At 30.9% G+C, this 24300-nt stretch overlaps 2 protein-coding genes across 5 annotated transcripts in view; one reads left to right on the top strand and one right to left on the bottom strand.

Annotated features, from left to right (window-relative positions):
- Window positions 1-1250: 1250 nt before the first annotated feature.
- LOC148625359 (PCI domain-containing protein 2-like) lies at window positions 1251-14457 on the bottom strand. Its single transcript, XM_088568838.1, has 15 exons — window positions 14321-14457; window positions 12397-12438; window positions 11366-11487; window positions 8947-9012; window positions 8540-8636; window positions 7800-7903; window positions 7238-7313; window positions 6663-6757; window positions 5797-5843; window positions 5465-5565; window positions 4274-4347; window positions 3444-3569; window positions 2625-2691; window positions 2121-2177; window positions 1251-1625 (listed from the first exon to the last, which is right to left on the bottom strand). Exons 1-15 carry the CDS (start codon window positions 14354-14356, stop codon window positions 1542-1544), a joined length of 1194 nt encoding a protein of 397 aa, XP_088424964.1. The 5' UTR covers window positions 14357-14457; the 3' UTR covers window positions 1251-1541.
- A 141-nt stretch (window positions 14458-14598) lies between these two features.
- The window catches only part of LOC148625360 (trafficking protein particle complex subunit 14-like), a 32558-nt gene continuing 22856 nt past the window's right edge, over window positions 14599-24300 (top strand). For 2 of the 4 annotated variants that reach the window (XM_088568835.1, XM_088568836.1), the window contains exons 1-8: window positions 14599-15041; window positions 15783-16008; window positions 16548-16634; window positions 17815-17926; window positions 20061-20199; window positions 20598-20668; window positions 21355-21435; window positions 22780-22871. In XM_088568835.1, coding sequence (XP_088424961.1) covers window positions 14706-15041; window positions 15783-16008; window positions 16548-16634; window positions 17815-17926; window positions 20061-20199; window positions 20598-20668; window positions 21355-21435; window positions 22780-22871 — 1144 coding nt within the window. In that variant the 5' untranslated portion in view covers window positions 14599-14705. Of the gene's footprint in view, window positions 15042-15281; window positions 15357-15782; window positions 16009-16547; window positions 16635-17814; window positions 17927-20060; window positions 20200-20597; window positions 20669-21354; window positions 21436-22779; window positions 22872-24300 lie in introns of those variants that run through there. The other 2 variants (XM_088568834.1, XM_088568837.1) reach the window with 2 other exon arrangements.

A 24300-nucleotide genomic window follows, 5' to 3' on the forward strand; every position in this document is an offset into this window, starting at 1 on the left:
GCTGGTTGCTACTAAGATAGTGTGGACGTATCGTATAGTGGGTGGCTAATACTGGCATAACTCACCATACATTACATATAGCACACCTTTACAACTTGATGTTTATTTTGGATTTATGTGTGCCAAAATAATGATATTACGATAGCAGGGATGAGATAGGATAAACAATATGGAAGTGGAAATTGGTTAAATCAGAAGTAAATAATCAGTCAAATAAAAAATCATAACAGTAAAATACAGATATTTAAGGATGAATCTGCCAAAAATAATCATATCCCAGTGGTAGCATAAGTAGCCAACAGAAAGTGAGAAACATTGATAGATACATTACAATGTATTAAATAGTAATCTCTGCTTTCTTAATTTCTATATCAGTGCTTTTTGGTATGTAGATTTTTTTATCAAACACAAATATCGAAAATAACTTTGCAAGTCTTATATATAGAAAGCAACAAACTTTTGAGGACTTTGTTCAAGTATTTACTCCTGAATTTTTAATTGTAAATTCTGTGCTGTTTTTTTTTTTTCATTCTAAGTGACATTAACCTTTTGTAAAAGGATCAAATGTTTATTTTTAATTTGTTTTTCCCATCAACTTAGGTTCTTCGTTTTCCAAATTTGAAACTACCTGTATCCTAATTTGAACTGCACCCATTTAAAAGTATGAGGCCAAATCCAATCTGCCAACATTATGCAGGTCTCCAAAAAGCAGTAGGCAAATTTAAACAAGCCATCAATGGTAAATAAAAGAAATATATCCTCAATATACCCAATTCAATAAAGTTAAAAGGGTATGTAGTTTTAGATGTGTCTTTCAGTCCTCTTTTTGTCATCACAACTCCTCTTATACTATTGAATAGAATTTCATGTAGCTAGATATGTTGTTAAGACACAATATGTAGTTATGCATACTACTTCCTAAAACCCTTTGAACACAAGTTTCCAAATGAATATCTTGTCTTAACAATTTCTCTAAAGCTATTGCACAGATTTTCGTGAAACTTGGTATGTAGTGAAGGCATGCTCTGAACTAGAGGGAAAAAACATGGAAAACAGTAAATATATTCCGATGACTACAGATAGATACAAAATTGTGGCTTGATTTATAATGCGTGTAGAATCCAAATCCTAAATAGGAAACAATTCAGAATTGTCAAACCAGGGTCAGGAATCACCCTTGTTGGTATTAGTGTAATCTTTTAAAAGATATTTTTTTTTACAAAATAGGTATATTACTTAAAGACAAGAAATTCCATATCATTTCATTTATTACAAAAATATACATATTACATCTAAACCAGCTCTTGGTCTTCCTTTGAACCATTACTTTAATGCTTGCTATAAATACAGCAACTCAACACACCTTGCATCACAATAGGTGATCTTTTTTTTTATAGGATTGAACATCTTCTGACATACTATTCAAAAGTCTACATACTGGGAGATATCCTCATGTAAACAAGGCAAATTTATGACATGATCTCATATCAGCCCCAGCTGCCTTTAGATAAAGTTCAAGATGAAAACAAAATCCTACATCATCACGTTGACAATACAGGGAATGCATTCTGTTTACTGACAACTAACTTCTGATGTTGATGAGATATGTATCCTTTGATTTTGTTCTGAAAAAAAAAAGAAGAAAAAAAACATGAAGTAAAGTATGCTATTCATCCTTCATAATATGATGTCAAGAGCAGGTTTTAAGGAGGTAGACCTAGGGTAAGGGACACAACTCCTACAAATCATTGGAAAGCTTGTATTCAGGATTTGACATAAATCTCATGTTAGCATCAAAGTAACTTTGGTTGATTTCATTCTGTTTCAAATGAAAGCTTGATAGGCTTTGGTGAAATTGAATATAATACAAACATATCACTGATTCCAAGAGTTATGTCCCTTACCCTAGGTCTACCTCCTTAAATGTTCTGAAAAGTTTTATTATTTTAATTGTCATTTAGTTGTTTTGTGGGAAGTAAACTTGAGATTTTATTATTCTGAAAAGTATATTTTTTGCAAGTTCATATCTTTACATGCATCTTTTTATGAATTATATGAAAAATAATGCAATTTAAAATATTATAATAAACAGAAGTTTATTCCACTAGAAAAGTTACTACCTCATAAATCAAGTTAGCAATTATACAGGCTGTTTCATCATTGTCTATATCATCAACCTGAAATTAAGAACCAATGTTTAATATGTTACAATCTAAACAATATATTTTCAAAGATAAACAGAAAATTTTCATATTTAGTATCTGCATCTGCATTTTGTATCTGTGTAAAAAAAAAGCATAAATATATATGATTCGAAATTGTTTGTAGCCCCTAAAATTATTAAACAGCCTTATAAGTATTGAGATTCTTGAATTACATATCATTCTTTGCATTGCCAAAACCATGAACTCTGATTAGCAGAAGTGGCTTAAAGAAAATTAATTGCCAACAGGAGAAAAGTATGAATTTAGGGAGTATAATTTCCATGCCAGCCAATCAATTTGGAATATTTCCTATATGCATCGTCTGTAAATTTTGCATACATCTTCATTGCTCAATTTTCCGCTTATCACATGTAGTTCAATGAATTTATTTAATTTGCAGTCAGTTAGAAAACACCTTACCTGCATCATTCTTAGTGCTGCTGTAAATGATTCAATAGGTAACTGATGTGTCTTTAATATCAAATATCTGTAATAGATAAACAATTCATTCAGATACTTGAAGTTTCTTGAAATTCTATTCAGTAGGTAAGGATGAGTTGCAATGACAGGATGCTTCAGTCATGAACTTCCGGAAATTAAGTTAAAAGGGACACAACACAAACAAAATTTTGAGGGATAAAAATATTTCCTTGTACATATATGTGATATGCATAACTACACACTGGGTCCTTACTCTGTACGAAGTTTTGTGAAATGCTGTTCAGTAGTTGGAGAGAAGTTGCCATACAAAAAAGAAGACTCACGAATGGACACATCAAAAATTTGTTTTAACCCTCTGCAACTTACTCTCAATCAAAATGAAAGGCCTCATCAATAAAGCAAAAGACTAAATTAACAAGAATCATGTATTCACTACTTCAGAGCTTTTATAACTCAGGCAATTGCCAATTATGACCAAACCTTGTTGTGCAATCAGATTTATAATAACATTAGCTCTCAAAATATTCATAAAATATTAAAATTCTTAGAGTGAATTACTGTAATATGAAAGCAAGAAGTAAGAACCTCTTAATAAAACTATTTTGAGAGAGAAACTAATTTTTTACCTACCAAATAATTTCTGTCTGCTGTAATTTATAAAAAACAAGAATTCTATGTATCAAATATCATGCAAATATCATTTTTAAAATTTCTGATACACAAGATTGCATAATTTGATTATAGCCAAAGATTTCTCAGCAAGTTAATATAAACAGACAGTATTTGAAAAGTACTTACACTTTTTTGAAAAGATTTCTATATGTAATAATTTTAAGCTTTTCCAAGATAAGGTAGATGCCACACTTGATGAAAAAAGTTTCATTTCTTTGTAAAGCTTCATTTAGTCTCAACAAATTACCAGTACTGAAACATAAAATTACAATTTAAAAACATGAAACATCTTAACAATACTAGGGTTCAACACTAACAGTAGTCTGGTAGTCCTGTGCCTACCTAATTTGTAAGAGGACTACCTTGAAATATCAATGGGTAGTCCTTCGGGCTACCTCAATTAGTTCTTAAAATTTCATTAGTCCTTAGGACATGACCACAAAATAGTTTTGCGGACTACCTAATTATCTATCACATGGTCCTGTGGACTACCTATCACGAAATGTTAGTGTCAAACCCTGAATACTGCAAAGACACAGATAACTGTTAAAAATGCAAATGTTTTCAGATTTGCAACATCAAAATTGCTTATTAAAGAGAAATCAAGGCAACCAAGATTCGAATGGTAATCAAAAGAATATAATTAAAGGATAAAGACTAGACTGGAAAACTAGACACATACGACAAAGAACATCTAATAAAACAAAATAACGTGTGAAGATATGAAAGTAAAGAGAAACCCATACTCCACCAAAAACTGGGAGAAAGAAACAGGTGCACAAATAGGGTAAGCTAATAGAGAAAAAAGTACATGTATGTTAAGCAGCAATATGAAACATATCAAATCTAATAAAGAAGTAAAAACTTATTAAATTCTAATTAATAAAACCCTTTTGAAGTTTAGTAACCACTGGATTAAAAATGTTTAAAAAAATAACTTTTAGAACTTATAATACCTAACACTTCTAGCAACTTCAGCAAACTGTAGTAAGTCATATTTTTGCAACAGTTCAGGTTTTGGCATTTTCCCCTGAAAACATGGAAGGTAAAATAAGAAAAAGTAACTGCTATATTGCAATTCCATCACATTATCAATTATTCAACTATCTTGTATAAAGATGACATAGCAAAAAAATGTCTGAGATAACTAAATGATAAGACACCACAATAAATTTTACATTGAACATATCCACTGTTTTTATCTGTTAGCCTTTCAATTCTACTATATCTGCTTTCATTTTCTACCAGAGAGAGGCAAAACAGACCATAGTTCTAAGTTATGTCCTTCTATCTGATGTCCACACTTTTTTAAGTGGGTTGGAGTATTGACTTCTCATCATTACCTTTTGACAAATACAGGTTCGATTTCATCCCTAATCTCCATCTGACTACAGATAAACTGGTGTATCTTGAAAAATTTTATGGCATAGCATACCCTAGATATGAGAAATTTACATTAATTTAAAGATAAATAAAAAACTGGCCTTCCTTTTGCTGTGCTGTTTTTATCTATTCTGCTGAAGATGACAAAATAAACAAACACAGTTTCACTCCTTATGGTCCACACATTTACACAGTTTACATCACCATTTATGAATAGGTGACTATTGTCCTTCTATTGACAAGCATGCCAATTCAAATAGAATTCATCTTAAATACATGGGGAACATCTCAAAACACTTTTCATTTTGGCATATTTGACAGAATTGATAAAAACAGCGCAGCAAAATCAAGCAAAGACTTAAAATATCTAAAAACATATAAAAAATAAAATTTTAGGTAATTTAGAACCAGCCACTTTTGAAAATTATTCCCAAACACACAAGTCTGTCTGTATTCAGAGGGAAAGTTTATGTGAAATAAAGCACATGTCTACCAAAAGGTGATGATGAACCTTAAGATTGTAGATACATCTAGATGAGGACCAGATTAATTCAGAATTTCAGTTTGATTGGATAATTTTGGACATAGTTATAATTTTTTTTTAGCTTGGTATTAGGGGAAAATGAATTGTTTTTATGCAATATTAAATCTCAGAATTGTTTTTCACAGTCTTTAAGTGTAGGCCCTAAAAATTTCTTATCTAGTTTTTTTTTACATTTTTTACCTTTCTTTTAAGACTATTTCAAACCCCACTCAATTCTTACCAATAACATTTTAACAGGTAACAGATATATCAATATCATTCTCTTGTTCCTTTTACTGCTTCTATGACATCTTTCAAAGGCAAATGTGAGGTAATCTTCAGCTGAAATGGACATACCATATGTCATTTTACTAGACAGTTAACATAAACTTCAAATTCTAGATTTTGTAGTAGAAAAAACAAAAAAATATAATTGGATTTTTATTTGTAGCTTTATCTGCACACTTTCACCAGTTTTTATTTTGAGTATTGCCCTCATCTTTCCATATAATTGTAGGACAAAGCATTTTATACTTTATACTGTGATATTCGCTTAGACTAATATTTACATACCTGCTTTGTAATCACTATCAAACATGGCTTTTCTCCCTACATAGTACCTGAAAAAAGGGTAGTACTATTAAGACGTAGTTCATGCCCTGAAATTTAATTCATATATACGTATAGAAGTCTACCTACAGATATAACAAATTTAGTATCCAAACGAGCTAATTTGATGATTTTCTTGTAGTTTGTAAAATTCAGTCTACACATTAAGAAAAATAACTGCAGTATTTGAGGATTTCAGACCTGGATTTGATGACAATAAATCTTGTAAACATGTAAAATCGTTTCTTGATGACATGATTTATTTAGAAGATGAAAATGAAACAATAGTTACATTTTCAAACTGATAATGCTCAGTTAAGTACATGTAGCAGTCTTTGTAAGAATCATGAGAATTCTGTAACGTGATACACCCCAAAAAAGGTTACACATTTTCATTTTTGTTATTAAGTTGCTTTACAGGTCTATTTGATGAAATGTATAAATAATCATTCAAATGTGTCTGCTCTTTGGAGATAATCCACACTGAAAATTCAAAAGTTTCTATTGTATTTCAGTGTCATTTACAGATTTATCTCCCTTAATTTTGAATTCTACAGTCCATTATATATTTTTTTATCTCCTAAGAATAAGGGTTATATGAAAAGACACATGTAAATTCCTGTTTACTTCAACATTTTTAAGAAAATATGTAGGCTTTCCAACCATAAATCACATTTTATATGATTCTCATCTAGAGTACTACTTAAGATGTGAAAGGTTATACTAAGAGTGTAAAAATTATAGTTAACTTTAACTCAGTTCAGGTGGCAATATTTTTAGGGTTAACTTCTCAGATTCATTTTTCACTAATAGACTTCCATATAACTTACTTATGTGTAACTTGCTGCGACAAAGAGAATCTGTTTTTCATCGGTAAACTGTCTATGGCTCTGATCAGTGGTTTACATAGATGTAGCTTATTTATCTAAAATTGATATCCAATATAATCATTTCTAACTAGAATCATTAGAGAAATTTGACATGAAAAATAGATATCCAATATAATCATTTCTTATTAGAATCATTAGAGAAATTCAGATATCCAATATAATCATTTCTAATTAGAATCATCTACATTAATCTGAAAGAATACTTCTTCAAGAACACAATCTATTTGACAATCAATCCAATCTTGCTAATGTGAAAGTTTTCCTAAAATTCTGATGCATAAATGCAATAAAAAACATCATTTTAACTAGTTAATAACAAAATAAACCATAATTTCAATCTGAACAATATGGTGTCCATGACATGAAGAGCTGTATATTTAAGGCATTGAAAAATTGTTTAGGCCGGTTAATTGGAAAAATAAGTACTGAAATCTATTCATTTTTTAATTAACCATCTCATAAACTTTGATTATGAATTACAAATATAAATTTAAATATGAATAATTTAAAAATACCTTAAAATAAATCTTAAATAGTTGATTAACAAGATTTAACATTCCCCATTTCTTAGAGTCTTCTACTGAGGCACGACTGTAAAATAAGAAGATAATACATTTGTATAAAACCCTGTAACATGTACAATACTTAAGTATTTTTTTAGGGGATTTGACAGAGATTCTTAGTTCTTGTAAATGCATCATTTTATTTTTCTTATTCTATGGTAATTATGTGTAATTTTTTGTATATTTGAAGAATGACTGTTATATTTTTTCAGTCTATGAGGAAATAATCTTAATCACATGGAGCACACTAAATAACCTGTGTAACAAATTATCTTCAAGTGTGCACCACGGCCATTGTGATTATTTCAAATCTCCAGTTGCCTAACAGTATACCAGAATTAGCACAACTGACACTACTGTCTTCCCAATGTTTGAAATAGCACAGCACTGACAGGCATGACAAGATAAAATTTGTTTTTACTAAATAATCATAATGCAGTGCATTCTAATCTTATCAATGCACATAACATTGCTAAAAATATGAGGATTAAAACATCTATGAAAAAACACTAACTTATCACTAGCACAAACTCTAAAACATCCCATAATTAAATCAGCAGCCTTCTCCAGTCTATCTCCCATTTTCCCTTTTCCTTTATGTACAGCCTGAATATCTCCCTGAATATATAAACATAAAAAAATGTAACAAGTACAAGTTGCACAATATACATGTAATGCTAAATGATTAAATTAAACCAAACCATTACAAAACATGTACTTTGCTACTACTACACAGCAATTCCATTCCTTCATACTCCAACTCCTGATGGCACAAATTCAGAAAATATCTTGCTAGCCAGCCTCCTGCATTGATGGAGTAAATACTTATGTATTTGTACCAGATCTAATTAAAAATTGTATAGTACCATTGGATGTTTACGGATATCAAAGCTCCATTCATTAAATGAGTTTTAATTTATCCAAATATATCTCATTTAGTACTGAGAGATACCAAATTAGTAGTGATGAGTCAGATTACTAAAATATGATCATTCGTAAAAATAATACTGTACAACATTGATATTTACTCCTTCTTACTGACCTGTATATAGGGTAACTATCAGCAATGTAAAAGAAATGATATGACAGCAATTGGTCCAATTTATGCAATCTACCAATTAACAGTTACAATAAATGTTACAAATACATATGTAAATAGCAACTACCAAATCCAATAAGTTAAAAATTCATAATTCTTTCATGTACATGCACTTCCAAAGCATTACTCTTCTCATAAATTCTTAGGCAACTTACACTATTAGCAAACAGTCTGAGGTCAATAAATATGTTGAACATCATTGGCAGGGACCAGTTCTCATCTTTCTGGCTTTGAAATATTTTGGTGAAGGCTCTTCATCTTGTTAAGGTTCATAAACAAAGAGTGAGAAGCTAACTATTTACTGCCAATACATGTTTTAAAAAAAATGTAAGCTAGGTTTTCTACACAGTAATGTAATACAATTCTACCAATTAGAAGTTTTACTAAGGATTTGTGAAACTTTTGTACATTTGAACCTTAACATTACTTTGAATAACTGCTAGAATTATATGTAAGCAATCTGGCAGTATTTTGAATTTTAAAAGTAATCTAGAATATTAATAAAGCACGAAATTCCAAGGCATTCATCTAACTATGATTTCATATGACTAAGCAAGGATTCTGTGCAACAACTGACTGGCACCCATAGGCTTCAATAAAATCATGGTTGGAAACAGCCCAGCAGCATCTAAAATTATATGAATTTATAATTCTATCACATCTCATATACTTGACTGATAAAATCATAAGCATAACATACATGTAATATGAAGCTATTATGTGATCATACTTTTATATCTGTCAAGAGCACATTCAATAGTATATATATGGTAAGTCAGAGAATAAATCATAAAAACAAATTCAGCAATTGATTGATATACACTGTACACAAATTGACTTACAAAATAAAGAAGACATTTTGGTAGACTTCTTGACTGACTGATTGAATTTTTACACACTGAGGCAGATATTTCATACATTTCGGGACAAAAATGGTTAATCAACCAAACATACTCTGCTTTGTGCTAGTGTGACATGCAGAGCTGGATTTTTATAATGCTACATGTATCTCACAGAAGCTACAACCCACAAGTACAAATGTACACTGTAGGCCTGTCATTCCACTGGGACTTATTATTTCATTCTGTGTGTTGGTGATGAAGTAGTGACTACCAATTTTAAATTCTAAGGTATGCCTGGACCATAGATTGAACCAAAGACCAAGGATAGAGTTGCTGTAAGTGTTAACACTATAAATTGATTAACCTAACAAAAACTACCGGTATAAGAATCAAAACAATCCCTACATTCTAATAAAAAGAAAATAAAAAAAAAATAAAATTGTTTCACCTACTGTGACCCTTTTTGGACATATGTAATGGCAGATTATACCACACATGTTTACATAAGTGGCAAAACCTGGCATGAACAATTACACCAGATTTCAATTTGTTTAGAAGAAATTTTGTCATGAATCAACTACAATACAACATGTCTTCAATTCAACAAGAATAATACACTTAGTGATGTAACAACATGTTCTGCCAACTTACAGTACAGAAAGGACACAGTGACTGATCACCAACATAGTGGTACAACTTACAGTACAGAAAGGGCACTGTGACTGATCACCAACATAGTGGCCAACTTACAGTACAGAAAGGGCACTGTGACTGATCAACAACATAGTGGTAGCCAATAACATTATTACTTCTTAAGATTTCTTACAAATTCTTTTTGGAAGCTACCATGCAAAATATCAAAAAAAAATGAAATATCTTGGTGATTTTTTAGGGCTCGTCATTTTCATTGTTGACGAAGATTTTGCAGGATGACAAAAATAATCTAGTCTCATTTCTTCACCTGAAATCTTTAAAAGTACATAAAAAACAGTAAGAGCTGTAAGCCCAACATTAGTTCAATTGGTGAAAGTGATAATTTTTTTACTCCTAGCTAATTACAACTCTCAACAGGTGTCAACATTTTGTGTATACAATCACTTAATTTGCCAATTACACTTAGACATGTGGAGTAAATGACGGTATCTTGATCACTCAAGCGTGACTTAAATTCACACAGGTAAAGGTCTATAAAAATGCTGGTAAAAATTTTTGCTGGGAAAATTCCTTTACTCCTCTTTAACTTTGTATCAAAATGTCACAAAAAAATTATTTATCATTTATTTGTGTACGTCAAACTTGAATGTAAACCAAATGTGGGTATTTTGGTCACAACCCCGGTGTCACAATATTTTGTAGTTGCATGTCAGCAATATCAACGATCTTGAAAATATCATTTATGCTATCAATGAACTCCTCAGAGACCAATGCTAAATATAACTGTGAAATAATGACTAACTCGGTCTGGAGTTGAAATTGTGCTAAAAATAGAATCTCATGAGGCAACACAGGGGAAATACTTAATTGAAAATATTAATATCTATACTGTGCTAGATGTTTTTTGTGTTTCTACAAAGGGTGGCCATTCAGAAAACAGCACTTTTTTTAATATTAAAGACAATTAAAATTATGTCAGGGATGTATAGAATATATCGTTCCTGATTAAGTATAAGAGCTAGTGTTAAAGGAATTTTATTTTTGATGATTCTTAAAGGCTAGGGAGTTTCTTTTATAATTTAATCTCAAATACGCTTTCTGGATTGTCTAGAAAACATGCTTGCATGATAGTGGAAAAAAATAATGTGCTTTATTCATGTGCAATGTACATTTAAGTTTTATTTAATGTCTTTACACAGTGCTGTAAATAATAGACAATATTATACTGAAATATCTTCTTTATGTCAGATGAAAAAACTACTTTAAAAAAATATACCATTAAAATGGTCCTCATTTCCTCACACACAAATGACTAAAACTTTCAAAATCCTGGAAAAAAACCTGCTTTCTATCTGGATAAATAAAATTGTGGGTTACCACTAACAGAGTGGTATACCACCATGTCAGTGATCAGTCATGGTATGTCTCTTTCTGTACTGTATCACACGATGCTTTAAAGTACTTATTGATGTAACACACATGTACCTTAAATGTGCTGCCACCAATTCATCATAGGGTGAAGCAAATACCCTTTGTACCTGTGATTCTGGGCGTTCTATTTGTAACCTTGGATTCTGTATATGTGGGTGTTGGAAAGATATCAATTCCTTAAAATACATGTAGATTAATAAAAAAATTACAGAATTATAGTAAAAGTATAAAACAGTGTTAAAATGTTTTCCTGCATGCCAAATACATGTCTATCAAAAAATTCTTTAAATACTTAGTAATTGCACTAAAGTATAAAGGTCACAAAGCTAAATATTCCAAGTTAATGCAATAAAAATAGATAAATCAGGAGAAGAATTCAGAGGACTGAATGCTATCATTATTATGATTAATTCAGGTTTAGGTATACATTTTTAGCCACATCAACATAAAGGCTCTCAGGTATTAGAAGAATCAAAACAAACATATAAAATAACTGCAGATCTTAAAATATAGATGACAGTAGACAAAGCCCTCATAAAGTAATCTATAACAATTTACTCACAGACAATTGAATCACTGAGGGTCTGATTACAATCTGACAGGCATTATTACTATCCCCTGACCAGTCAATTTATCATGATAATGCTGTCTTTTGTGAAACTATTGTGCTTATTTCATTGAAGAATCTGAAGAAGGCAGTACCATGTGATATATAGCCCTCTTGACATTTTTTTCACATTTATTAATACCACATGACTGTGTTTTAACCAATAATAATAGCTTATTCTTCTCTGATATGAAATAAATAATAAAAAACAAATTAACTATTTTGTTATGGTAAAAGAAATACCAGTCTAGCTTATGACTTTACTCTCTTATAAGTTACTTATTCTATAATTGCTTATGTTGAGTGGGGTTATCATGATAAATTGACATTAACACATGATTACGCCCTCCAGACATTTTAACACACATTAATGAATACCACATGACCAATAAGATTAGCTTGTTCTCCTCTAATATGAAATAAATCTAAACAATGTTATTGTAAATGTAGAGGAACACAACAGGTCACTTTTACTTACTGCAGCCTTAAGTCCATCTCTTTCTTGTAGGGCATCATCTAACTATAAAACAATACAATATTTTAATCAATGGAATTCTTGTTGGTCATTGTAAAATTTAAAGTAGCAGACAATTTGGTACAGCATGATCTCTACCTATAGTTCAACATTTCCTATACATCAGAAGAGAATTCTACTCAGTACATGTATACTCCTTTTTACATACAGACTGTTCCTTGACCCCTTCTCTTCAGAATTATTTTCAAATAGTCAAATATGGCAAATTCTTCAATGGCATGGATAAGTACATTTGTATAATAGGTCAATTCCATGTGGATTCACAATGAGAAGCTTAAAATGTTGTATAAAGCTTCATATATACATGTAATAATAAAGCAAGCAAAGCTTAATTAATTAAAATGTATAGACGTATATCTAAAAATTCATCATACTGACCATTTGAGAAACTATCTTCAAAGCAAAACACTTAATACTACATGCATCTACTGAAGCTTTGAAATATTGTCAAACACATCGCCTAGACAAAATGTCAAAGACACACATGTATATATGTGTACAGTCAAACTTCACTTGCCCAAACTTGGATGGCTCAAACACCCAGGATTTCTGGAACACAATTTAAAGTACCAAAATTTTCTCATACATCATATAATCAGTATAAATAACTTTGTAAGAAGATAGCAATTTTCTAACAATAAAGTCAAACTAAGACCAGCAACAGAAAAAAAAAAAAAGAAATCTTCGAGAATCAATTTCTCAAACTCTCTATATTATAATTTGAAGATATTTGAATGGTTTCTTAAAGTCAGAGCTAGCGAGTTTCGACTAGATGTTATTCAGGGACTGCTCTAGCTTCTAAAATTATGTCACCAGAAAAATTATCAGCTGCCAATTTATGTCTGCAATTTTCACAAATTGGAGCCAACATGGGTGCCAAAAAAATTATCCCTTTTCTTTAAATATGACATTAAGTCTACTGATGAGACATGTCATATCCACTCCATACATGTATTTCTATGATCACTTGGACCGAAAAAGGACCTACTGCCACTTTTGATATCCCTAGTGCCATTGAAGCAAACCTGGTTTGTCTAGCGATGTCAAAGATTGCGGTAGTTTCACTTTTTGGTCCAAGCGCTTGTAGATACATGGAGTTTGGATGTACAAGTCCTTGTGTTTATTTGATTGGAAGTATTTGATGGTGATACTTGTGTTTATTTGTTAGATTCATCATTCTGAGCAGTAACTAGTAATATTCGATTTAATTTGAAAAACAATGAGTTGAAGCTGAAAATCTGGGATCACCCTTTTCGTGATAATATAACAGTTGGTCTGCATATTTGATAGTGGGAGCAAGCCTCTGTCTTTAAGTTTGTAACGTGAGAGCATGATTTGACTCCCAAAATTATACTCCGCCACCGAGGATTGAACCCTAGCCTGTTCGGTGACAAGCCAGTGACAAACTGATTCGGCTAAAGAATTAATCCTTTAGCCAAGTCAATTAACTGGCTATTTAAATCTCACTACCTACTACAACGCAGATAGGCTGTCCTGCCACATTTCCCCCACCTTAAGAGTCTTCGTACCACAAACGACTCTAATAGTAATACTAGCTCAATAGCTAACCAAACCCCGTGGGTTTTTAGTTGGGTGCCAAATGTAACGGGAGAGCATGATTTGACTCCCAAAATTATACTCCGCCACCTAGGATCAAACTCTAGCCTGCTCGGTGACAAGCCAGTGACAAACCGATTCGGCTAAAGAATTAATCCTGGCTTTAGCCAAGTCAATTAACTGGCTATTTAAATCTCACTACCTACTACAACGCAGGTAGGCCGTCCTGCCACAAGTAAGAGATGACCGAATGAAGTAAATTGTTGAAACAACTAGTTCTACGAATATGATGCTAAATCAAGTAACTTACAGTTTGGAAGTACTGATTTATTGACCAAGTTGCCATTTCATGGATCTGTGCAGAAAAGATTTTCAAAACGTGAAAATACACAACCGGAAGTTTATATTTATTGCACTAGAATTCTTCAAACCGTATCAACGATTATCCTTTGTCTCGTTGGATAAAACAATTTGAACAAAACAAAGGCTAAAAATTGTAAAGGTGCAATTTCTTTCACAGATTTAAATATTGAAATAATTAAAATGCTAAATAATGATTGAATATTTTTTCGTGTATGTGATTTATTTATCTATAAAATGTTCAAAAGAATTGCCTTGAATTTTTAAAGCTTCCGGTTCTATTGTAAAGTTCATCATAGCTGCTGAAGAGTACTATCATAGCAGACAGCTGGGCCATGGATGATGATGTTGACTTGTCTAACATAATTTTGCATATATTTGAGAAGCAGAGACAAAATGGATCAGATTCATGTGTATACACAGATAAGTTCAAATCTGTTAACATTGGAAAAACATATTTGATCAAAGTGTTAGTAAAATATCCTTCGTGTTTGAATGGCAATGTGAATGCATGGAAAGAAAGGATTGGAAATCTAAATGGACATGTTAATATCTGCACTAAAAAATCTTTAACTTGTGATGAACAGCATGAACTAGTTAATGACAGTGGTTATTTTCAATGCAACTTTTTTCATAGTGTAGCTGACAAAACACCAAGACTTTCTGCAGATGTGAGTTTTATCTTGGAAATCAATATTGAAAGGCACACAAAATATGTTATTCAGTAATAACTTAATTGAATGTAACAGCTGTGCATTTGTTTAATGTTAAGGTTAAGTGTTTCAACACTTGCAAATTGTTATAGATATGTTGACAAGATTATTATTTCCTGTTTCTAAAAATATTTTTGCCCAAATTTATAGTCATTAAAAATACAATATTCATATCTAGTGGGGTAGATACATGTTTATATATTATATTTATAGTTTATTTACAACAGATCAAATACTTGTGACATGGGACTTGAATACATCTGACATTTTGTGGTATTGTCTTTTTTTTTGTATGCACAGAGTGCATATTTTCTGCTAAGTACATTTTGTTAATTCTATTTGTGTACAGTGTACTAACAAAAAATGTTAATTTTACAATGTTTAAGGTTAGAGAAAACAGCTTTACAGTATTTTATAATTACTACTGGAGAACTTGTCTAATCAACATTTCCCTGTTTGCTTTAACAGTTAAAATTCTTTTTCATTTTGTCATTAAAGCATGATTTCTTTTATGGATATTTTTTGTTAAAAAATATAAGATAACAATGATATTATAATAATACTTTGTTTCCACAAAGGGCCTATAAGGGATTGACAGAAAATGCATGTTTAAAATAAAAAAAAACATGTACATGTATTGTGAGTTTGTAAGTTGTAGTGTACCAGTTTTAACCTTCAAATTTAAATCGTATTTTGTAGGACCAATTGCAGCAGCCTTACTTTGTAAACAACACAACCTTTGTTGTCCCTTTAGCTGCTACAGTGAATAATATAAGATCATTGGATAAGAAGGTCTATTTAACTGTCACAATTGTAAAATCAGTAAAGTGTCCAAAGAAAATGTTTGGCGAGTATGACTTTCTTTTGAATCAGGATGATGTAAAGCCAGTTCCTGAAAAGGAAAAATATCATACACAAAAGTCAGGTAATCTAAAATTTAAACAAGAATTTCATTTGGTGGTACTTACATCTAGCCTTAATTTATAAACTGAATTTTGATTTTTTCAAAGCAGAATTCTGTATGTTGTAATTCTGTTTTACGATTAAAATTCTTGATTATGCTGAATAATGAAAATAGGCATTGTGTATATGTCAACAACTCCATCGTGATGAAAATGTCAGTCCAATGTACATAATTACATTGACATATTGTACACTTATGCCAACAATTGCTTTTGCTACTGACAATCATGATTGTTTAATTTTTGTTTTAAATATTTCATGCATTTCAGGAAGAGAACAAATAATCAGTTGAACATAATCTTTGCTGAGTCAGATTTTTAATGTGCTGTAAAAAAAATGCAGTCGCAAGCAAATACCCACTGGCACATTTAGGCATGTTGGCCCATTTGCTCATATATGGAAAAATAATAATTTGGAGGTGATCAACAGTAATTAAGATAGATAGAAAAAAAATGTATTTTTTTCCTTTTTATTACTCTCACAAAATTTTTTTATTTTCAGTGTCAAGAACCTTGAGGGTTCACCAACCTCCTAAACTGAAGGTGAAATACAAAGATGTTTCTGGACAGTTTATGGTCTTCCTTGATTGTAAGCGATTTAATATGTGGTTGGGAGTAGAAATTTTGCTGGAATTAAATTTTTTAGTATAGGTGACATCAAAGTTGTGTAGTTAATTGTACTTATTTATTAAAAAAAATACACCCATCTCAAGCAGTAACTAATGATTGTTTCATCAAAAATTGAGTCATAGTGATACCAACGATGCAAAAATTTACATGGATCATCTGCACAAATGAAGCAAGTATAAAAGAGTAATCAAGGGAACCAAGATTCAAGCAGAAATCAAAAGAATATATACTAAGGATAAAGACAAGGCAGGGAATACAGACATGAAATAACCAAAGTAGCATGTACAAAGAAACAAAAGTAAATGAGCAAATCTGACTCCACTCAAAACTGTAGTATGGACCGGGTGCACCGATAGGGTAAGCCTCATCTCCTTTTCTATAAACATAATATAATTCACTATTTTAAAAAAAAATATTGCTAGCAGTACATATAATAAAACAGTTGTGCAAAAAAATTTATATGTCTGGTAAAGGTTACTGGACTATTAATAGCCAAAATCCTAGTTCATTTTATCAAGTAACAGTGTCGGTAAAGGCAAAATCTTCTGGACCTTAAACTTTGTAGGGTTGTTAGTCACCATATGTAGTTGATCATAATCAATGCAATGCAGTTAATTTTAGGGGATTTATGGGACTTCATATATTTTTATTCACATCCAAATGTGGTTAAATCACCATAAACAAAACAGATACCCTCTAAAATGCATTTCCACTATTTTGTCAGAAACAAGATCAGTACTGACATTTTATAATGAATAGTTTTTGTTGCTGTAAAATTATTACCACACCAACGATTTCATGGTAATTATTCAGGTATCTTGAATTGTTTTTCTTAAGGGAACTATTAGAAAGGTGAGCTTTGGTTTACTTGGATAAAAAGAACTTATTATTATGAGTTTTCACAAAAAAACATAATTTTTTTAATGTTAAATAATTTGAATGAATTATTTCCCCTTAAAGTTAAAAGGCAAGAATAATTGCTTAAAGAATAATGTCCTTCCTTTTTCTTGTCAGCTGTCTGGTTCAATTGATTTTATGTAGATTATAATGAAAGATGGAATGAAGGGATCAGAATGGTTAGCTTAGTATTTAAAAAAAAAATTAATTTATGTGGTAACTAACTTTTATTTCCTTTTTAGTGAGTAATTCTAGTATGCAGGATATAGTAATAACTGATGTTACACTGCTGAAAGGTAGTTGTCCTGCTTGTGATAAAGCTGCCAGTCAACACAGAGATGTCTATACTGATATGTAAGAAATAGGTTATTGTACAATGACAAAATGAGAAATGGTACTACTACTTTACACAAACCTTAAACTGGTACTATTGAAGTACTGAAAGTCAATAACTGGTACTATTGATATGCATTATTTTTTTATATCCCAGTTCAACGAGTAATCAGTTTTTTGGAATTACCTTTTCTCTCTTTCTATCCATTCGTCCATCCAAATTTTGTTCCAGATATGTGAACTCTAAATGGTTGAATTGATTTAATATTTGGTATGTTGCTTAATATATATTGGGTGTACATTGTAAGTGATTTTTGTGACTGTTCAATATCAACTTCCAGTCTTGTGGGACTTTCCTATTTTCATTATATTGAACTTTAGGTTTTACATAGATAGGACATACATTATAACAGATTTTGGTTATTTTATGTATCAATTTTCTGTATAAGTGGGACTTTCCTATTTTCCCTATGTGGAATGATAGAGAAAAATCTCAGTTCCCACTGGATGGATTGATTTCAAATGTGCTGTGTGGCTTTATAAAGATATATACATTGTAAGCGATTTTGGTTGCAGTAGTTTTAACTTTCTGTATGGGTGGAGGGTATAAATAGCACAACAAAGCATGCAACTTCATGTAAAAAGTGATAGCCTTTGACAGTCCTTACTTCTGAAGAATTGGTTGTATTTAGTTACAGATCTTATAAGTTGGTTACATAAGCATGTGCTGTCAAGTTTAAATCAAGCTTTCATTTTGTTTAATTAGGTATTAGAATATTTTATGAATAAGTCTTTTTCCGTCTTCTTAATTTATTTTTGGGTGAACAATTATAATATGAGAACAGTTCCTTTTAATGTCTTTATCAACATTAACATATGTAAATAAGTTTTTGATAAAACATTGTGTATGGATGCATGTTTTTTACTGTGTGTAATATTTTTTTATGTGAAGGATTTTTTCATGATTATCATTTGTAATATTTAGAAAGTTTGATATTTACTTTTCTTTTCTTTTCAGATTATACTTTAATTTCAAAGTAAATAGCAAATGCACATATTTAGAAAGTACTGAACACTGTATATCATTTGTTATTTGTATATGTCCATGTATATTTTCTTTATGTGTATCACCAACTCATACATTCTCTGATCACCATACTCTCTAAGCTCTGAACAGCATTGAAGTTCACTCTAGACCCTGCAGATGGCCCTCTAGAGGTGCAAAGATCTTGTGAAGTGGGAAAAAATGAATGATTTAATGTGACTTTATCAAATTATCAAACAAGTGTGATTTGAAAAATGTAAGAGAATTTCAAAAGGCCTGTCTGCAACAGTAAGTTTGAGATGGAACTAATGTTTGCCGCTGTGTGGAGCTTGCATAATCTCCTGATTCCTACTGCAAAAGTAGCCAGTACATGTATTCACACATTTGCCTGTAGTAATCATAGAAAAGTCGACAATCTCCTACTTTCAGTTTTATCAAATACTAGTTATACATACATACATACCTGCATACATACATACATAATAGCACAATTACAATAACAATACATTTTTCTTAACAAGATTTTTAAAATCATAACAAGAACAATACTTTAAATGTACATATTTATTAACACCATATTTCTTTTAATTAAATCATGAACAACTTAATTCAAAGTGTAGGATCAATTTAACACTGAGTCTTAGTTGCTTCAATACATTTATGCAAGATAACTCAACAAAATCATATTACATTCAGCTTTGAGCATATTGCTAGCATTTAACTTATTAGCCTTGTGTACATGTATCTATGAGAGGGGAGATTGTACAACTTGATAATGAACATTTTAGGCTATTTTCCAGCCTGTGATAACTTGAAATAAAAATCCTTTAAAGATTCATTGATAATTGTACTGGTATGTTTTGAAATATGAAATGAATGACATTTTAATTAAGTTCTAACTATGTTTTGGTGTGAAATAGATCCAAATAGCAAAGAGAATAAATTGTAAAAATATGAAATTGGTATTAATAACTATTCATTCAGTCTCCAACACTTTGTTTTAAAGAAAGGTGAATGCATACTAGCTGAAAAATGAAATAAGTAAAACAAGTAGCTGTTCACAATTTCTATAAAAGAACTAGAAAGAATAAGGTTGTTATTTTTTTTCAGAAGTGCTTGTAAAGGCTGTGATCATGCAATACAGATGATGTCGGGATCCAACTTCAAATTCCCAGTGATGTTGTACAGAGGAGAGTCATTGTCTTTGATATTTACTCTGTATAAACATAACATAGAAACAGACTTCTCTGTAAGTATTTTGGATTATTGTTTGTGTTTTTGTGTAAGAATGAGATGGCAGGAAGCAGAAATACTTCATTATTTGTACTTAGGTGATTTTATTCATGCCACATCAGAAAAGTTTGATTTATGTAGAACCATAGGCAGAGATCTAAAAGCAAGGTAATTGAAAGCTTTATATGTTAAACCTTGCAAAATAGCCAGAAAGCAGTACAGTTAAAAAATTAATCGAGCTAGTCTGTTTTTAAGCATTGTGATATCAACTCAACTGAACATAGTGCATATTTTAAACATATTTCTTGAAAAAATGGGCCTCGGGTAAGAGCCCCTCCTGTTTTGTAAATGTCTGGTAAAGTGATAAATCAGTCTTTCTGATTATTAATGAGATCTGATTTTGTATATTTTAAGGAGCTGGTATTAAATACCCATGTGAAGTGGGGAACAGAATTGAATGAACCCCAAGCTGTTACTGTATACAGGTATTTAGAAGATGCATGTACATGCAGTATTCATATGGTTCATGAACTTCCACTTAAACAAATCTACCTAGGATACAAATCTACCTAAGATATGAATACTTTACATGGTGTAGACTAGTCACTGTACAATGTCTTGTTAAAATGTATGTCATATTTTAATGTTTAGTCTTTCCAAGCATTTCTGAATTGTTTCAGGCATAGAGGGAGTATTTATAAATTGCATTTTATACTGGTAATTTAATGATCCTGTCTGAAATGTTTGGGAAAACAATATGTGAAATGAAGAAGAGAACATCAGATCCTGGGATATAACATTGGCAATGTCATTTGGCTATATCTACTGTTTTTTTTATTGTTACTTTACTATTATGATTACTGCCAATTTCCTATTCCATGTTGTCCTTGTTAAGCAATGTCTGATCTACTTATCATGGTACTCTTCTTAGAGTAGTTATGCATATATTTTTTTCCTTTATTTTCTTTAGACTTTGCGCTATCATTTAGTATTTCTTTTTGCATATTCAACATTTGTTTTAAAATAGATGATTCCAGATGACATAAATTGATGTATATAAATTCTTACATTTTTAAATAATTTTCATGAACATTTGATTTTTGGAAGTCAATATTGTTTTCTTGTGCCTGATTTGATTATACTGATCATCTATATCAAATACATGTTTCAGAATGCCAAAACTTAAGTTTAGAAAAGTGCCATTTGTCCTAGATGTAGACTGTGATAGGAAGAGTATAGCTATAGGTGAAAGGTCAGTAATGTTTGTAATTCCTGATTTTATTTTTTATTTTTTGCATTGTTGAAGTGTTTAAATCAAACCTTTGGGCCAAATAAAATCAATTAGTAGATTCTCATTCCCTCCCACCCCTAAAAAATTGACAAATACAAAAAATTAGGACAGGAATTTCAAAATCTGGATTGTTTTCATGTCAGTTTCTTGTATTGAGATACTACAGCACACAAATCTTTCATTACTTGGTGACTAAAACAATGTTTCTTCTCTGAAACTGATGTGGATATGGAATTAGAACATATCTATACTTTAAGTAGCTAAAATTAAGCTACCAAATATCTGGTTAGAAATGAAAATATAAAAATTAAGTTTTCCCACCTGCCCCATATTTTTGGTGAAGGTTGGATGAGAACCTACCTTTTATGTTTACTTGGCCTAACTGTGAATTCATGTATTTTTTTTTAAATTGTTGTAAAATTGTTACTTGATCAATATCGGGTTCATGCAATTTTAAGTATGTCTAAAATTGGACTTTCTGCTCTAAAGTTAGGCCAAGGTTAAATATAATTTTGTATGCCCTTCCATGATCTTCAGTTTGTTATTTGCCCAGTCTTTACTGACATATTTTGGTACAGTGATGTCTGTCCTTCTGTCCACCAACTGCTTTTTTTCAAACTTCACATAATGTACATGAAACTCAAAAATGCTACTAGTAGTTTTCTTACAAATTTGGGGAAGTGCGTTGTTTGCTTGATGAAAGCTTACTTTTGGTTTTTATAAATTTCCTTTTTTTTTTTCAACTTTTGGGACTTTATTTATAAAAGTAGGTGGAGAATTACCCAATTTTTTTTGGACATTTTTAGTAATTTTCCTGAAACTAACAAGCTTTTTTTCAGTTTTTATAAAATTCAGGAGTTAATGGACTTTGTTTTTTATCTTAAAGTTAATGGTCATTTAACACCAAAATGGATTGAGGAGTACATAATGTGCTCAGCTATTTATTTTACCTTGTAGGTAGGTCATTATAATATATAATTTCATTATATCTTAACCTTTTTTTGCTGATTTACTCCTTAAATTTTTATACTAAAGTTAAATTGTAAGGAATGACTGTTATATTTTTTTGGTCTATTTGAAATAACCTCAATGCCCATGGTGCATACTCGAAAATAACCTGTTATGCAGCTTATTGAGTGTGCATACATGATTGAGGTTAGTTCCTCATAGACCGAAAATATAAAAATATAATTGCATTCCTTAAATATAATTTTATATATATACATTATGCCTAGAAAGTGGTAGATTTTTATTGTTTTTTAGGTTTTCATACTTGCTTGAACTTACTCTCCTTTTATTTTCTAGTTTTAAAGTAACCTACACAGTGACCAATATATTACAAGATTTCCAGGAATGGAAGCTTTATTGGAATCCAATGGTGCCAAAAGATTGTAAAGGTATATTTTTTTTTCTAAGTACAGTGAAACCTTGTTAAAATCAAATATATTGCTAATTTAGCTATGCTGTATACATTTTTCAAAGAATCTCTCAATCAAATATATAGGAAAGTCTAAATCCAAAAATGAATAGTATACAAGTAGTATTCAAAACCAAAATTGTCAAAATAGAAAGCCAAATCCATCACTGAGAGGTTCTATCATGTGCTGCACTTGAGTAAAGTATATACTGTTTAGACCAAACCCCAACTACATGATATAATTTTGCACTTATTTTTTACCCCCACTCTGTAACTGGGGGGTATATTGGAATCATGTTGTCTGTCTGTCCCAAATCAGTCACAATTATCTTTGCAATGGATGGATTAATTCAAATTAAGTATGTGACTATATATAGATGGGGCATACATAGCCATTCTAGGTGCTGTCAATATCAACTTTCTTTTTTTTGTTGGACTTTGCCATTTTGCACTACAAGGAATGAAGAGAAAACTTTCCGCCACAAAAATCTTGGCTCCCAATGGATGGATTTGTTGCTATCGGTGCACCTGGTCCATGCTCCCAGTTTTTAGTGGAGTCCGAGTTGCTCATTTACTTTTGTTACTTTGTATGTATGATTTTAGTTACTTTATGTTCTTTGTTATGAATGTCTGTTTTCCATGTCTGGTCTTTGTCCCTGGATTACATTCTTTTGATTACCGCTATAACCTTGGTTCCCTTGATTACTCTTCCAATTTTTGTGTGTTGCTTTATATAGATGACACATATGTTGTTAACAATTTTTGGTGTTGTTCCATATCAATGTACCAGTGGGGAATATCTAGCACGACAACATGTGCAACTTGATGTTGAATCTCTTTTACCAAACACCTGCCTCAAGCAAGTAAATATTTCAACAGAATAGTCCCTATTTCAGTTTAATTAGTAAATTAGTCCACACAAAAATGTTATTTGATATTATGAATTCACTTAATGTATTATTAGCCTGATCTAATAAAAACAAGCAAATTATTTATATTCAATATAAAAAAATGAAAAATAGTTCAGTTAAATCAAGATTGTTTACAATTTCTCTGCAGAGTTGTCAAAATCCCTCTGACCAATCAGACCACAGGACAAATTGGCACTAGGTCCCATAGAAATTTCTACTCTGTCTGACCACATGTCCATTTGTTGTTTTCAGAGTAGTTTGGTCCGATATTAACCATACTGTTGCATGGAAAGAAGTTAAAAACATATATTTGTTTACCTAGACAGTGATTTTTACTATTATGCCTAATCTAAATATAGACTGAAAACCAGAAGTTAATATTGTGCATGTTGATGATATGCTACTTTATCAGAAAAGCATTTCATCCCATAAAATTTCAGTCATGAATTTTTGGGATAAAATAACAAATGTGGCAGTCATTAAGGATTGAAATATTGA

This window comes from Perna viridis, chromosome 2 (genome assembly GCF_037379345.1).
Source record: "Perna viridis isolate PV_CMFRI_1.1 ecotype Kerala chromosome 2, ASM3737934v1, whole genome shotgun sequence".
NCBI lineage: Eukaryota > Metazoa > Mollusca > Bivalvia > Mytilida > Mytilidae > Perna > Perna viridis.

Excerpts from the sequence above, each read along its gene's own strand:
- LOC148625359 (XM_088568838.1), bottom strand. The coding sequence starts at position 14,356 with ATGGCAACTTGGTCAATAAATCAGTACTTCCAAACT. Across the intron at positions 6,758-7,237 it reads TATTTAAGATTTATTTTAAG|ATAAATAAGCTACATCTATG; the intron begins GTATTTTTAAAT and ends TATCAATTTTAG. Across the intron at positions 4,348-5,464 it reads TACCTGTTAAAATGTTATTG|GGGAAAATGCCAAAACCTGA; the intron begins GTAAGAATTGAG and ends CCATGTTTTCAG.